General features: G+C 41.7%; 1 protein-coding gene across 1 annotated transcript in view; it reads right to left on the reverse strand.

The window, feature by feature from the left end:
- Nucleotides 1-4,415: 4,415 nt before the first annotated feature.
- Nucleotides 4,416-16,307, reverse strand: part of TPH2 (tryptophan hydroxylase 2) — a 96,358-nt gene continuing 84,466 nt past the window's right edge. Inside the window, exons 9-11 of the mRNA XM_006095454.3 lie at nt 13,622-13,717; nt 5,188-5,321; nt 4,416-5,055 (exon numbers count right to left, since the gene is read on the reverse strand). Coding sequence (XP_006095516.1) covers nt 4,881-5,055; nt 5,188-5,321; nt 13,622-13,717 — 405 coding nt within the window. The 3' untranslated portion in view covers nt 4,416-4,880. The remainder of the gene's footprint in view (nt 5,056-5,187; nt 5,322-13,621; nt 13,718-16,307) is intronic.

Below are 16,307 nucleotides of genomic sequence, written 5' to 3' on the forward strand. Positions count from 1 at the left end.
GACGAGGGCAACTTTAGCATGATGTTGTTTTGTCAAAGAAAGCTTTAAGTGTTTGTGAAAGACACTGGCTATCATTGCATGTCTGCTTCTCCAGCCAAATGATTACCAACCCTGATTATTCCAGCTTCCCTCAGTGCTTCATCTGACAGTTATGACCTACCCATTTAATTTTGTAACCTATGTAACTACAACTCTTTCTAATAATGTCCACCATGAACCAGCAAGATAGTGACCTTGCAGATCCCCAGTATTGTGATGGCTCCTACTTGGTTTTACCTCTTCTACTCTGTCCACACACCCACCTTTCAAACCCCCCTACAATTCATTTCCACCCTGGACCCTGAATAATCCCTTAAAAATGTAAACTAGATCTTGTAACTCTCTAGCTTACAGCCCTCCAAGACTTCCCACTGCGTTTAGAGTATACCTGACCCCTCTGGACCCCTGTATCATCCACCCTTGCCCCATGCTGCTCTCTTATCCTGCCTCTCCGGCCCACTGGCAATCGATGTCTTCTTCAGACACCTCAACCTCATTTCTGCCTTCTAGACTTTGATCTTGCTGTTTCCTCTTCTAAGAACAACCTCTCCACATCTCTCTTCATACCTGGCTTCTGGCTTCTTCTCATCCTGTCCTTCTTCATCAAATACCATCTGTTCAGGAAGGTCTTTCTTACCCACCTTACTCCCTCCCCCACTTCCTTTACCACATTACCCTGATTGTTTTCTCCATAAAAGTCACCAGGATCTCAATAAAATAATCTAGGTTTTTTTGCCTGTATCTCTCCACTAGAATGTAAGTTTGAAATGGGCATAAACTTCCTGTCTTATTCATCATTATATCCTCAGTGTCTAGAACAGTGCCTGATACAGTTCCTGATAGTGCCTAACCACTGAATGAATGTTATGACCCCAAATAACATTATTTTAAAAATCACCATTTCATGTTCCAGAACTGGTTTATTGAATATAGACAAATGTAATATTAGAAGCTGTATCCCATTACTACTTCCCAGAATATGACAATCTGCATAAGAAGCATGTCCCAAAATAAGAGAATGTCTTTAGAAACTGTAGACGAAGATAAAAAAAAAAAAAAAAAACTCAGACACACTGGAACACTCTGGCTGCCTTCTTTTTCATTATAAGTAAGACAAGGTTCATGAGAGTGAGCACCAGTGCCGGGTTCTTCAGAAGTTGAAAATTAGATCAAATGAATTGGAGGGCAACTACATCTCGTGTTAATGTTTTCCTCCTCGAAGGAAGAAAATGAGATGATGTGAGCCATGACTCTATTTGAAAATGAAACTTTGTATTTCTATTTGCCTGCACATTAAAGCTCACTGTTTTCCATTTTAGACTTTTCACGTTGGTAAATGTTGCAATGCTTTACATTCATTAGGCTCAGGCCCATTTACCATGTGCAAGTGAGACAAGCACAGATATGTCATCCCCATAAAGCATCATTTCTAAATTACACAGTGAGTAAGTACTAAGCGAGAAACCCAACTTTCACAACCCTTACCACTATAGTTAAAAAAAATTTCTGCCCTGACCAGTTTGGCTCAGTGGATAGAGGGTTGGCCTGCAGACTCAAGGGTCCCAGGTTCGATTCCGGTCAAGGGCATGTACCTTGGTTGCGGGCATATCCCCAGTGGGGGGTGTGCAGGAGGCAGCTGATCGATGTTTCTCTCTCATCGATGTTTCTAGCTCTCTATCCCTCTCCCTTCCTTTCTGTAAAAAATCAATAAAATATATTTTAAAAAAAATTCTTGCCCGGCCTGCGTGGCTCAGTGGTTGAGCCTCGACCTACGAGCCAGGAGATCACGGTTCAATTCCTGGTCGGCCTGAGTTGTGGGCTCGATCCCCAGTGAGGGGCATGCAGGCAGCAGCCAATCAATGATTCTCTCTCATCATTATTGTTTCTATCTCTCTCTTCCTCTTCCTTCCTCTCTGAAATCAATAAAAATATATTGTAAAAAAATTTTCTTTAACCATCTTGGATCAAAGTTCCCTACTTGTAAAAGATGCAACTTATGAACAATCTATTATGCTCTTAGTCTAACAGACAAAAATGGTCCTAAAAGAAAACTGGACTAATCAGATTCTGGCTGTCTTTGGCAAAGTGTGATAGGTGAGAAGTCTGGTCTTGCTAGGAACCTTGGGTTGATTTCCGATGAGCTGATTAGTGAAGTCAGCAACAAAGCCAAAATGAAGTAGCGATTCATAGTGAGATGACAGTGAACACGTGCATTTAAATTTATAATTGCCCTTGGATCTATTTAATTTAGCTTTAAGTCATGAGTCGTAATTGAGATAAATGGTTCCTCTGAACAGGTATCAGCGATGACAAGAAATTGGCTGTGATTGTTTTGTTATACTGTTTTCATTTGGGAACTTTTCCTACCAACATTTTTCCTATGATGGCTATTAAATTTTATAGGATTATTCCCACCATTATGTGTAATGGCATTTGCATGTTAAATGCTTACAACAAATGAAAACCAGGGCCCCATTCTTTCCCAGGGTGAAAACCATGGTAACTGCTATTCCAAATGGAGAACAAATCTGAAGAGAATCGAGTGCAGTAATTCCTCCTGCTTGTGTGATACCTATAGAAGCTCTGTGGGAAAGCTGACTTACGTTGTGACCCTTCTGCTTTTGAGACAACATAGATTTTTGCACATATAAGAAAACTAAAGATGCCACTCTAACCCAATCAGAAGACTGCTCAAATGTTACTTTTGTTGAGGGAATTTGTTTATAATTAAATATAATTCTTCCTTTAGCACATTTAAATAAGCAGTTCCCCTTTTATGGGGCTAGAAGGGAAAAGTTTGATGGCTACTTATGGGATTTTTTTAATGGTGCCTAAAGGAATACCAAATTATGGAAACAATATAAAAGGCACACATTAAGAGTTTCTTAACCAATTTCCTCCTCTGAGAAAATTCAGCAACTTGTTCTGGAAATTTCTGGATTAATATTTATAAGTAAATAATTACTCAGGATTACCTAGACTTAGCAAAGCAAGGTCTAAGAAACTAGGCATTATGGATCTATAAAACTACTGAAAATACAACTACTTGATCTTTCTAGATCCTTTTAATTTGGTTCAGCTTACTCATAATTTCTCCACCCCCAATATTTTTTTAAATTACTATTCTTTCACTTAGAATAGCATTTAAATTGCATGATCTTCACATTCTATGCACCAAATCCTTTCTCAAAAATTCAGTTATTCCTAGAATCCTGCAGAAATGAAAGATTCTCAATAGCTAAGATAACCAATATTCAAACCTCTAATTTTTTTTGTCTTAATTTTCCCTCTCTCTAATGCATGTTTTAACTCTCCCTTGTGTTCTTCCTGAACATATTTAGTCCAAAATAGTCTGTCTCATCATGGACCCATATAAGATTTTGAAATTATATATATAATTTCCTATTAAGAGAACACCCTAGGAAATTGCTTCAGTCAGTATTTTAGAATTGTTAACTTAAAAGTCATTTCATCATCTTTTCCTTCTCTACTTTTTCTCATCTCCCCTTTCCTCCCCCCCCCACTCCTCCCCCCGCCCACCCACCCCCCCCACCCCCCGCCCAGGATTCTGTACCCAAAGCAGAATGAGGAGAACAGTGTTGTGCTTGTTGAAGAAATCAGAAGAAGATGAAATTCATTCACTTATTCCGCAGGGTTTTTTTTATTTTTTCACTTAATCACCTAATTACACCTCTTATGGCAAGCATGACCAGAGATTTGTGGTGTTATCACTATTTTTTGTCCGAATGTGCCCAAACTTTGGGCACATAGACAGACTCCCAGAGATCTGGCTTGGTGTGCGCCTGTGAGAGGAAACATCTGTACTGTTGGCAATAAATCTCAAACCAATCCCAATTTAGTGATGAACATTAGTTTTGATAAGCATTAGTTTCCCTTCTCTGACTACACATAAATACATGCATACACCAAGGTAAGCTTCTTAGCAATTCAAAAGCAATATGCAATGGGCTATAAACGTTGGTGCACAACTAACTATGCTACTTCAACCAAATCACTTAACCTCTCTGAGATTCAATTTCCACATCTTTGAAAGCAAAGCTCTCTGATTTTATTGCCCTCTAAAAGAAATGGGTTAAACACCTGAGCATGATAATTCACTTTATTCCAGCATAAAATTAATAGTCCCAAGATTTATTACCCATTGTTTAGTCTTTCCTAGTGTCCTTTCTGGAAGTGTTTCCTTCCGAAATGTTTTGGGAAGCATGCCACAACCCCGTTTCTACAAGGTCAGTGCAACCTGTCTATCCCATTTCTAAAAAGCTTTCTTTCCTTCCATTGTATAAATACTCAACCTACAAGTCACTCCAACTGGTGTGTTAGCACAACAATTTTTGAAACAGAATATTGAATCCTTGTTAATGTGACGGGAAGTTTAATACAATTCTGCGTTCATCTCAAGTAATGCTGTGGAAGTACTGACTCTATGGAAAGTAGAAACAGGTTCGCTGCTATTTTCATTTTATCTAATGAACACAGAGGAAAGGCTCAGATCTGAGAAAGAAAAGGTCAAAACCTAGAATCATAAAGGGCTATTTGCTACAAAGTTTATATAGATGCAGTTTGGTTAAAGACACCAAGCAGGGATGTCGAATTGATTAAAGATATTTAAACATATTACAATCTTTCATACAATGAGTGGTTACCTGTCACTGGGTTCTTAATGGTGTTCCACACATTAGCACAGTAAGTTACAAGCAGGTAGAGATATACATAATTGCATGCCTACTAGCCAAGCCATGGCACAGAAAGCTATTGGTGTTATATGACATTGACTGCTGAAACCCAAAAGATCATGCTGGCAACAACACTGGTCCTGGGCATCAAATCCCCAGGTACTGGTTCATTTTATTCAAGGCATCACACACGGTGTTCAAATCGCTGCGGAGATCCTGCACCACGTTCTCAATACTTCTGGTGTCTTTCAGAATCTCAACACTCTGTGTGTAGGGATTGAAGTATACTGAGAAGGGACGGGTAATTGACTTTGCAAAATCCCTGCAAAATAAACAGACACAGAAGCGTATGCGATCGGCCCTCATTGGTATACAAGATAGCTAGAGGGAAGAAACGGAGCCAGAAAAAAAATATTTTTTTATTTTCTCTGTATGGAGAAAAAAACAAGCTTACCTCATCTTTTCTTTGGCTTCTTCAAAACTCTCAGAAACAAAGTAGGCCTCCTGGAAGGTGGTGATAAGGCACTCCTGTAGGCACGTTGTCTTCGGGTCAAAGGCTTTCACACAAGCCTTGTCAGAAAGAGCGTGCTGCAAAACATACCGCAGGACCCGTGAAACTCCACGTCAGGTTTCCAAAGTGCCATGACGTCACATTTCTACAACCCAGCTCCATCATTTCACAGCACCGCTCAGTTACCAGTCCGTCGTGGGGTCAACTGAGTGTTAGGGGGTTTGGTAGCTGTCAGTGTTGCTGATTTTAAGAGGAGAAATGAGATGATGGTATTATTTTATTTATTATCTACCAAATACATATGGCAAAAGAGTTCAGAGCTGTATCCCAACAGAAATGGAATTGTAAATCTATGCTATGAATAGAAGCAGGGGTAGCATAAATACGGTCCTAAATTTACTGCTCTAAGCAATGTACTGGAATTTCACTTAAATGGCAGAAGTAATAATTACCTGCGTGGAGAGGTAACAGGGGCTCTGAATAAACTATTTGTGGACTCATTGAGAGACACTTTGAAGCCAGGTATCAACAGAGTCTAGAGTGGGCCTGCCAATTTGAGAAAATTTACAAAGCATTCATTTACCTTCCACCCAGTACAGCAGAGCAATACACAGCAGATAAATATTTCCGGGTGGGAACAAAAGAGCTAATATTAATAGTTTATAGGTATGCCCAGAGCAGGCATTAGGAAAACAGGAGAGCCAGGGCAATTACTCTCTGAGCCTTCATTAGCTCCATTCGGCTCGCTACACGGCTGGCCGAGGAACAGCAGGGAACAATGAAGGACTGGATTCTGCAGATAAGTTCAGTGATGCTAAAAGTTCATGGTCATTTCCTGCCACGGGCCACCTGCCTATTTATAGACCCTGCATCAATGATTCTCACACGGAGTGGGCATAGAATCACTAAGGAGCTCATGAAAATGCAGATACCCAGGCCTCGATTTTATTTGGTAGGTCTGGATGAATCCCAGAAGTCTGCATTTTAAAGGCATCCAAGGTGACTCAGACATAAGTGCGAAGTATATTTTGATAAATACTCCACTAGATTCTGTCTCTTAATTTCCAGGGTAAATTGGTTGGGAGAGAAAGAAAAGGGGAAGCAGTAACTGCCTTGAACTGGGAGTTGGGCAACTGGGGCTCCAATCCAGGTGCTGCTGCTGTCTGACCGGGGAACGTTGGCAAATTACTTCACCTCCCTGGGCCTCAGTCTCCTCGGCTGTAAAGAGAGGCTTGGGCTCTGTGATTTCTCTTCCAGCCTCTGGATTCCACCCAAAGCACTCTTCCACCTTCTCCATCTCTAACTGCTATGGTTTCCAAGAGAAATGCTGAAAAACCTTTCCTGTTCAGTATTCTTGGTGCAGCCCCCCAACAATTTCAAAACACATGGAATGATTTGCAGCCTGGAGAAGGCTGTGGTTCCCTAAGTTTGAAAATTTAATTGTGAACCAGAGGACTGACACGCGAGAGAAAGGGCACATGGCCCTCCCCTGTGATCTGCTTTCTGGCGAGTTCTGTTGTCCAGAGCAGTGCATATGTGAATCAGGGGATGCGGAGGGCATCTCGAAGCGAACTCATTTTTTTGGCCCACAAACAGCTTCGTCATAAGCAGAAGGTCACTAAACCTGCAAATGCATGTGTGCCAGATTCAGTGCAGTGCAGCGAATATCAGGGGATTTGGGTTCCCCGTGACTAATAATTCTGTCCACATTTTTAAAACAACCTCAGCTTCAGGAAACAAAATGTCCTCTTATGAGAGCTGTTGCTCCTCTGCAAAGAACAGGCCTCCTGTTGGGTCGCCACCGGTTTCAGAATTAGAAGTTGCTTTCTTTGCAGCCATATCTGGGAGCATTTTAATTCAGTGTGTTGCTCTCGTAGCCCATCCACCCATCAGTACATACGAAAGGAAGGACTGGGACTGACACAGTGTCGTTGGTCTTTCTCTCAGCCCCACATTCAGGAGCACGGGAAGAATCAAGGCAGAGCAGCCTGTAAGAACATTTAAGCCACAGCTCCCCTGGGGTATCCCTGCTGAGCCAACAGGACATTTCATTGGGTCTAAGATAAGCACAAAAAGGGGGTGAAACTCATCTACTAGGGTCTGCAATGCTTTATAGGAAATTAACAACCATAACAGTCACTACGTGTAGAGAATGCCTCCAGAAAATGTGTAGGCAATACTAGGGACTGGAATCAGCGTAGTTTTAGAGAAATGTATCATGGGACGACTTCACTGGACACTCAGATGAGCTTGTTTAGCCATTTTAACTGGTAAAGAGGATGAGAGGACACCAGGAAAAATTCCAGAGGCACAGGGTGCTCTGCCCCAGAATTCAAGAGAAGTCAGTGGATTCACAGCATATAATTTGAGGAAAGACCACTAGACAATATGTATCATGATTGCCTCGTGTCATATTCAAGGAAACACTGGAAGCTGGTTGGTCTATGATCTCAAAAATGCAGCCCATCCGCAGGAGCCTGTGGTGTCCAATGTGCTGGTTACCTGCTGAGGACCTGTCTATCCACGGGGAAGGGGACGGTGCTGCTCCTGGGCTGTTAGGAACATGGGGCTGATAATGGTACCCAGGACCAGCCTGGAGAATGACAAGAGCCTGGAGTTGGGGGAGCAGCCAGGGAGAGGGGACGACAAATGAAGAGGTGACACACCTTTAAGTGGACTCCTTCACCTGCCGGGGAGCTCCCTGTGTGATGACTGCCAGGAATATCCATGTAGCCCATAAGGTCCCCTGTTCTGAATACGAGAGTGTCAAGTAGCCATATCTCGTTGATTCTAAAGCCCACTGCCCACTGGAGTGAGGTCCTACTGAGTTTGCTCCTCAGCCACTATCCATATCCCTCTCTCAGCTGCTGGGCCTTGGAGAACAGCTATCACTCCCTCTCCTCGGTGCCCAGTGGGTTCTCTGTAAACATCAAGCCAGACTGCTCCATGTCCCCAGGGAACTCCGTGGTGAGTCCTTCCTGAAGTGTTCCTCAGGTGCGCTGAAGTCTGCAAGAATTAATCCAGCTTCCTGTAGAGAGGGGCCTGGTAATGCTGACAGGATCTGGTTGACAGTCCTTTATTCTCAAGCCATTTTAAAAGCCCAGGAAAGCTTGAGAATCACCTCCCCTCTTCTGAAAGGACTGTTTTGGATTTACCCATAATGCTAAAGACTAGGACACAGGACTGGGAGCCAGGAGACCTGGATTCTAAACAGAACTGTCCCAGAAGCACAGTATCACGTGGGTGAAAAACCCCCAGGTTGGGGCACAGTTTCCTCTTTGAGCAACTCCATGAATTCTAAAGCTCTTCTTGCAATGCAGTTTGAACAGGGCCTGCACTCATACCACCAACCCCTCCCTCCACCTCCGCCAGCATGAACTGCCCATAGCAGCCTTTCCCACTGAGCCTTGGCATGACCTTCCCACCTTTCCCAGCAGAGATGGACATTACTATTTAACTGGCTTTTGTGTACTTATTTGCCATTCCGGCCTTTTCAATGAAAACATCTCTTTTCAACATCAAAAACTTCCTAGAATCCAATTGTTACCTAAAGTTCCTACATGACTTTGGACAACTTATCCCACCTCTGTAAGCCTATTTCAGTCTGCATCTGGAAATGGGAATACTGTGCTAATAATAACCGCAACCCAGGGTTGTGGTAAGAATTGAACAAGGCAATGCATGCAAAGTACCTGGCACAGAGGAAGTGCTCGATATATTTGTTTATCATCGCTCAGCTAGTCTCGAGATGATGTTTGGTGTGCGTGTGCATTCAGCCACAGCTGCCACCACCGGCCCCTCTCCCCCAGGGCTCTGGAACCCACAGATAAAGACCCATGGCCCCAGCTATGAGGCTTCCAGGCCCCGCACTGCAGCAGTGCTTGCCCTGAGTTCCTCAATGTAAAATCTCCCTCCCTCCCAGCCACCTGCCTTTGTAGTGGCACAGAGTTATTATCTCTACTATTCTAGATGGAAACCCTGTGATCCTCACCCTCTCTATTAGGACTGGTTAAAGCTGGGGAAAACACAGTGTGAAGTCGGGATTACAGGTAGGCGTTGGCCTTAGATTGTGAATAAAATAAATTTGTAAATGCCTTTATACTCACACTACAATCATCTTTTCCCACATCAGAATAACAAATAAATACATTTGTATATGCACATATGTAGGTATACTACATTTTTTAACCTCCCTCTAATGTTCCTCCTGCTAACCAAGCACAACTTGGCACTGACACCCCTATTGCCAAATTTGGGGGTGATGGCATCACACTTTTTTTTTGGGTGTCCGTGATGTTGAAAGTTTCTTCAGTTTGAATAAGCTGCAGGGGTGAGGGAATCAACTCTCTCTTCAAGCAATCCTCTCATAAAGGCCGAAGATCAGTTTCCAGCTTCCAATGCTCCGGCATTTGCTCTGTCATTACTGTTAAGAGTGCTGGCTTCGGGAAGGGAAAGGAAGGAGGAAGAAGATGGGAGGTGTGAGCCAGCTGAGCAGGGTACAGGTATGGGAGCTCAGAAGCAGTGAGTCCTAACTCTAGCTCTATCTCTCCCCACTATTATACCAGATGAACTCAGAGAACCCTCTTCTCTACAGCCTGGCAGTAATCCTGACCACCTCACAGAGTCGCTGTACATGGCAGTAAATACAAATGACTGTAATAAATATGAACCTGTTCTGTGAATGCTGATTAACAGCTATAAAAAGCAGTACAGCCCGGCCGGCATGGGTCAGTGGTTGAGCATCAACCTATGAACCAGGAGGTCACCATTCAATTCCTGGTCAGGGCATATACAGGGTTGCAGGCTCGATCCCCAGTGTGGGGTGTGCAGGAGGCAGCTGATCAATGATTCTCATCATTGATGTTTCTTTCTCTCTCTCTCTCTCTCTCTCTCTCTCTCTCTCTCTCTCCCTCTCTCTCTCTCTCTCTCTCTCTCTCTCTTTCTCTCTCTTTCTCTCTCTCTCCCTTCCTCTCTGAAATCAAAAGCCAAAGTAATAATTATTAAAAAAATTCAAACCATCAGCTTTATCAAAACCTGCAAACCAAAGCCAAAGTAATAATTATTAAAAAAATTCAAACCATCAGCTTTATCAAAACCTGCAAATCAGAACAGATGTATTTATACTCTGGGATAAAGAGAGGGGAAAGGGGCATGAAAGGAAAGACGCATGCTAGACTGTGGTTGAATGGCAGTCAATTACCCTATTTTCAACCTGTTTTTAAGTCAGTTTTCCAGATGACTTAGCTGACATTAACTGCTCTCCAAAGTGATGATGGTAAGAAAAGGCCCTACGTAAACACACTTTTTTTTTGCATCATCTTTTATCCCCTCTATGCCTCCTCCACCTCCTCCCAACCTCCTCCCCCTCCCCCACAATCACCACACTGTTGTCCATGTCCATAAGTTCTCTCTTTTTTTCTTTTTTGCTCAATCCCTCTATCCCGCTAACACCCCACCCCACCAGAGCTGCCCACCTGCTCTCTGTCTATGAGTCTGTCTCTATTTTGCTTGGTAGTTCATTAAATTCCACATGAGAGTGAAGTCATATGGTACTTATCTTTCTCTGATAAACAAACTTTTAGACTTTCTGAAAGCTCATGACAAAACAGATAACTAGAACAAAAGAGAGATGAACCATTGCTGAAATTTAAAAAAAACAAAACAGCCTTTATGGCTATCAGATTAATGTTAGTTTTTACAAGCTTTTTCATATTTTTGTTTCTGTCTTTAAAGATAAAAATAAGCATTATCAAAATTGTAAAAAAAAAAAAAAAGGCAATGTTGTTATCTAAAAAATAAGACAGAATAATGAAAGTTATCCTCCAAACCATAGATATACCACTTGGAAATACTTGCTCAATTCTGAAGTACAACACCTATGCCCAGGAAAATCTAGCCTCTTAAAGCACAAAGTTTAAAACGTGTCTGTTCAAGCAGAGAAGGTGAGTTGTAGATGTTTATGTAAAAGTTATAAAGGCACCAAAACCTCCAACAACTTAGGACCTACATTTGGGCTGCAGTTGGATCACAAAAATATTTTACCACATAAGGTAACTGGATCCAAAACTGTAAGCGTGTTTACATTGGAATTATTATAATGCTATTAATAAAGAAATCCCTGCTTGGATCAAGGGCTAGGATTGATCATCTAAGTAAAAGTTAGACTGAAGTGTTGAGAAGTGTGTGAGAGGGTTGTGCACGGTGCAGAGTGGGCAGGGATGGGGTGAGGGAGGGCTGCTACGAGAGCATCTGCATCACGTTATGTATTCTCTGTGCACTATCAGAAGATTTTTCTTGTAGAAAGAATGCCTGAATTGTAAAAATGGTCCAAAGTAGCAATCATAGGGATGTTGGAGTGTTGAAATTTGAGAATGGAAGAATGCTAATGACCAGAGGTGATGGACCAGAACAGGAAGATTCATGGCTGACAATGCCCTTCGTCGGTGTACATGTTTCTGGCTGATTTCCATTTCCAGACGGTTCCATCCACACCAATAGAAACAAAAACAACAGATTCACTCCAATGCTGCCTACACATGCCTCATTAACCAGATCAGAGGACCCTGTCAAAAGTTGAGGCAATAAGAGAGATTTGTTTCTTTTGTTTCTGGCGTGATTTATAAACCCTCTGAGGAGAATGTAAATAGATGTAGCTCAAGAGCTACGTGGTTTTCTGGCTAATCTTTTTTCGGGGAAATCAAAAAGCACTCTATAGAAGGCCTAAGTCTTTCAGGTATATGACATCACACTATTGCTGTGGGCTCTGGCCACTGCGCTGAGATTAACCCCAAATGGACTATTTTTGTTGAGAATTTAGTAAAAAAAATTTACCACATTACATCAGGCTTTTGTTATGCTAAATATTATCCTCAATCCCAGCCATGCTAAGCCTCAGGCAGCCCCCTAAATCTCCTCCTCCTCATATTCACCCTTTCCGTTCCTCAGGAATCAGCTTGGGCGGCTGGGCCCTTCTCAGGAAGCCCTCCCAGGCATGGCCCACTCTGTGCAGGCCCATTTGCCACACTGTCTGTATTGTCTGATTGGGTATCTCCTGCACTAGAATGTAAACTCCTTAATAACAGGGATCCCAGGCAGTGTAGCCTCGTGGTTAAGGGTTCAGAGTCTGGAGCCCAGACTGCCTGGACGTGGTTGCGTCCAGCTCCGACACTTATTAGCTGTGTGACCTTGGGCAAGTTCCTTAATGTCTTTATACCTCAGTTTTCTCATCTGTAATGCTTACCTCATTATGTTGTTATGAGAATTAAATGGGTTTGAATGGCTAAAGTATCTAAAACACTAAGGTCTATTTAAGTGTCCATTGAGGTAGTTATTTTCTTCTTATTCTTATTCTTCCTCATTTTTTGTATTTGTATCTTCCAGTGACTGGCACCATACAGGGTACATAGTAGGTGCTCAACCAAATGTTTGAAGGATGAAGGAATGGGGTCATAAATTGAGAGGACTTGATAAAATTATAGTTAAATTGCATCTTTCAAGAACAGAAACAACCAAACACTTCCAATTATCATATATTTCCTAATTATATAAGGATAATCAATACTCAAAATAAAAGCCCTAAGATAGTCCATAATCCTGATTTTAGTCTGAATAATCAAAGAAAGATTAAATTATTTTCAGTACCATTTCTAGATTATATTTCACATTTCATTCTAAATTCATCAAAACTTACTCCACCCCAATGGTATAGATAGTAATACTGAAGGAACCAGACTATTTAAATTATCAGATGCCCCAGGCCCCAACATTTCTGAATAAATGATAATTTACTGTATTTTAAGGCCAAAAAAATTAGCATTCCTTAGGCAGCATTACACATTTTAGATACCACTCAGTAAAATAACCATATGTTTATTTAGTCTTTTTCTAAATTATATATGTTCCACATATGTTTTAATACACATCAATTTTGAAGAAGTTAAAATAATGTCAAATTCCCCTTTGGGAATAAATGCCAAGGAGTCCAGTGGAGCCATGGGGGTGACAGAAGTGAGAGCAGCCAAGGCACCCTTACAAGCAAATTTCCATCAGTGGAAGCACTGCTAGCTCATTGCCCACTTTGCAGCACTAAATTTAGGGCAGTCATTTGTTAGCCAACGTTTTAGCATACATTTGTCATTCCTGTTGATTGTGCACATAGCTGCTCATCCATTTGAGTCACGCCACAAACCCAGAAAGGCATGACCCATTTTCAGAAGTGCAAAAAGTTAGGTTAGCACCCACGTTGAGGTGCCAACTCCTCTGTGTTAAATATTTATGGAGTATCTGCAAGTAGAAATGCGCAGACAAACAAATCAATATTTTCCATGACCTTGAACCAGTTTGCTTGGGAAGGATACTTTCGTTCACAGCTTCATACCTTTAATTCTCCAATGGAAGAAAGCAGTCCTGCTCCATATGCCCGCAGTTGCCCTTCTTGCTTGCAAAGGCCAAACTCAATTGTAAAGAAATAGCACTAAAAAAAAAAAAAAAATCAACACACATCCAGTAAACTGGTCAACAAGTTCTTCCTTAGAATAAAATGGTGCACTGTGCATAATTTCTTCAACCATGTCAATTTACAATCAAAAATATTTATTGAAATCTACTTTCTTGTTTAATAATCCCTTCCTAGGTTAGAGGTATACAGAAAAGGTATCAACCACTAGAAGTCTTATGCTTGCTAGATTCAGAAACCCTGTGAGTCATACAGATCCCATGCAATAATTTTAAAAGTAAAACAAAAAACAGATTTAGAAATAAATGAATATGTTATCATGATAATGCTGTAAGCATATGCTATTATGCTTACTAGGTTGTGTATTAGTGATACTAATAAGTTCATGCATATGTGAAAACATAATATAGAATCTAGTGATCCCAAACTGATGTTTGCAGTTTGTTTATTAATTCAACAAACATTTGTTGAGTACCTTCGGGATGCCAATGATTGGTAAAGAAACAAGAGAGAGACCAATAAAGCAAGTACATGCCAACCAAATTACCAAAACCACAATTTTAGTATGTTTTTAGTGATAACTTAAGTGTATGTACACATATATATATTTAAATATATATAGTAAGAACCATTTCATTGACCTGCAGTATATCAGCACCAACTACTACAGCTTTCCCAAGATATTAAAATCTACAATTGGTTCTGTTGAGTTGAGGAAATTAACCTAGACAGACAGGAACCTCTGTACAACCAAAAACTCACAATGCTCTTGAGAGAAGCTGAAATCACACTATTTTTGCTTTGAGAAAAAAGTGAGAAGCTGACAATGAGCAATAAAACTTGCATCAAATTAACACCGTCCTGCATTAGTGATGACAGGGTGCTGAAGGTGCTGAGAAAGAGGAGAATTTCAACACTCCTGAAAGGGGCAGAAAATAATATTTCTAGCCCATGCCAGTTGCTCTATTTTTATTTGGAGGTTAACGTGCCCCTTGGTTCAGGAAGGTTTTCTGTTTCTTCAGTGTGAGGATGATCTGAAGTTGCATGGGCTAATGCCCGGCAGCTCTGGGCTGGACCCAAAGGGCTGGTCAGTCCAGGTCACGGAGCTGAACCTCTAGAAGCACATTTTCTTTTCCTGGTTCAGCTCCCAAGAAAGCTAAGACGATAGCCCTTCCTACCCCATCACCCATCGTGCCCACCGGCACCCTCCTGTGTTCTGACTTTTCTTTCTTTCCCATCACACCACTCTTCTGACATGGTCTTCACTTTATTTATGTTTGGCCGGTACCATTTGTCATCTGTCTCCCCACCCTGGATTATAAACTCCATGAGAACAGGGATCTGTCTGTTCACCTAGAACAGGGTTTCCCAAGCTCAGCACTACTGACAGGTTAGGTTGAATAATTCTCTATTGGGTGGATGGGTGGGTGGGTGTCCTGCATATGGTGGAATGTTTACGGGCCTCTACTCACTAGATGCCAGTAGCACCCCCGCCCCAGTTATAACCACCACAAATGTCACTAGACATTGAAATATGTTCACACAGGAGCAACATCACTCTTGGTTGAGAACATTAATATGGAATAGTGTCTAAAACACAATAAGAGCTCCATAAATATTTGGTGAATTATCTCTAAGTTAATTAGGCTTGTTGTGTGGCGGTATGACCTGGAGGAAAGAAACATAATGAGGCCTGCGTTCAAGTGTAAGCCCTGCTTTTAATTAGTTATGTGACCACAACCTCTCTAGCATATAGTTTTTCTGCCCGTGGCATCCATTCATTCATTCATTTATTCTATAAACACTCCTTGAGTACCTACATGCCAGACTCTGCTTTAGCTGTTAAGGATATGCAATGAACAAAGCAACAAAGTCCCCATCCCCATAAAGCATATATGCTATGCTGAGATGAGAAGGCAACAATAACAACTACAAAAATCAATACGCAGGGTAATTTCAGGTAGAATATGCTGTATAAATAAAACCATGTAATGTGTCAGATATTAAGCAAAAGACATGGCTATTTTAGGAGGAGAGGTCAGGGAAGGCCTCCCTGAGGGAGAAATATTTAAACTGCAACCTGCTTGAAAAACAGCCTTTTGTGCAAAGATCTAGGGCAGAAATGGAGCACATCCAAGCCGTGTAAGGCCCGCAAAATCCCTTGGTCTGGCCCTGCCAAGGCCTCAGGGGTGAGTTAATTAAGTGTTTAACCAAATATATCAGGCTAATTTTTAAGCTGATAATTTTGTATGGCCCTCCAACAATGTTATAAATATCCAGATGGCCATTGGCATAAAAAGGTTTCCCACTCCTGGTCTAGGGAAAAGAGTATTCCCAGCAGAGGAAGTGCAAAGGCCCTGTGGCGGGAATAGACTTGTATTTCCAAGGACAATGGGAAGTCATTGAAAGGTTTTAGGCCTGGAGAGAGATGCTCTAATTTAGTTTTCAAACGATCATGCTGGTGCTGGGTAAAGAATAGATTGCAGAGGGGCAAGAGTAAAAGCAAAGCAACCAATTAGAAGGAAGCGGCAGCCAAGAGACAAGGGAGTTGAGTGACTTAGAATAGTCTTACTTGGGCGAGGGGTAGCAGGGGGTTGGGAGAAGGCAA

This window comes from Myotis lucifugus, unplaced genomic scaffold (genome assembly GCF_000147115.1).
Source record: "Myotis lucifugus unplaced genomic scaffold, Myoluc2.0 scaffold_156, whole genome shotgun sequence".
Classification (NCBI taxonomy): Eukaryota; Metazoa; Chordata; class Mammalia; order Chiroptera; family Vespertilionidae; genus Myotis; species Myotis lucifugus.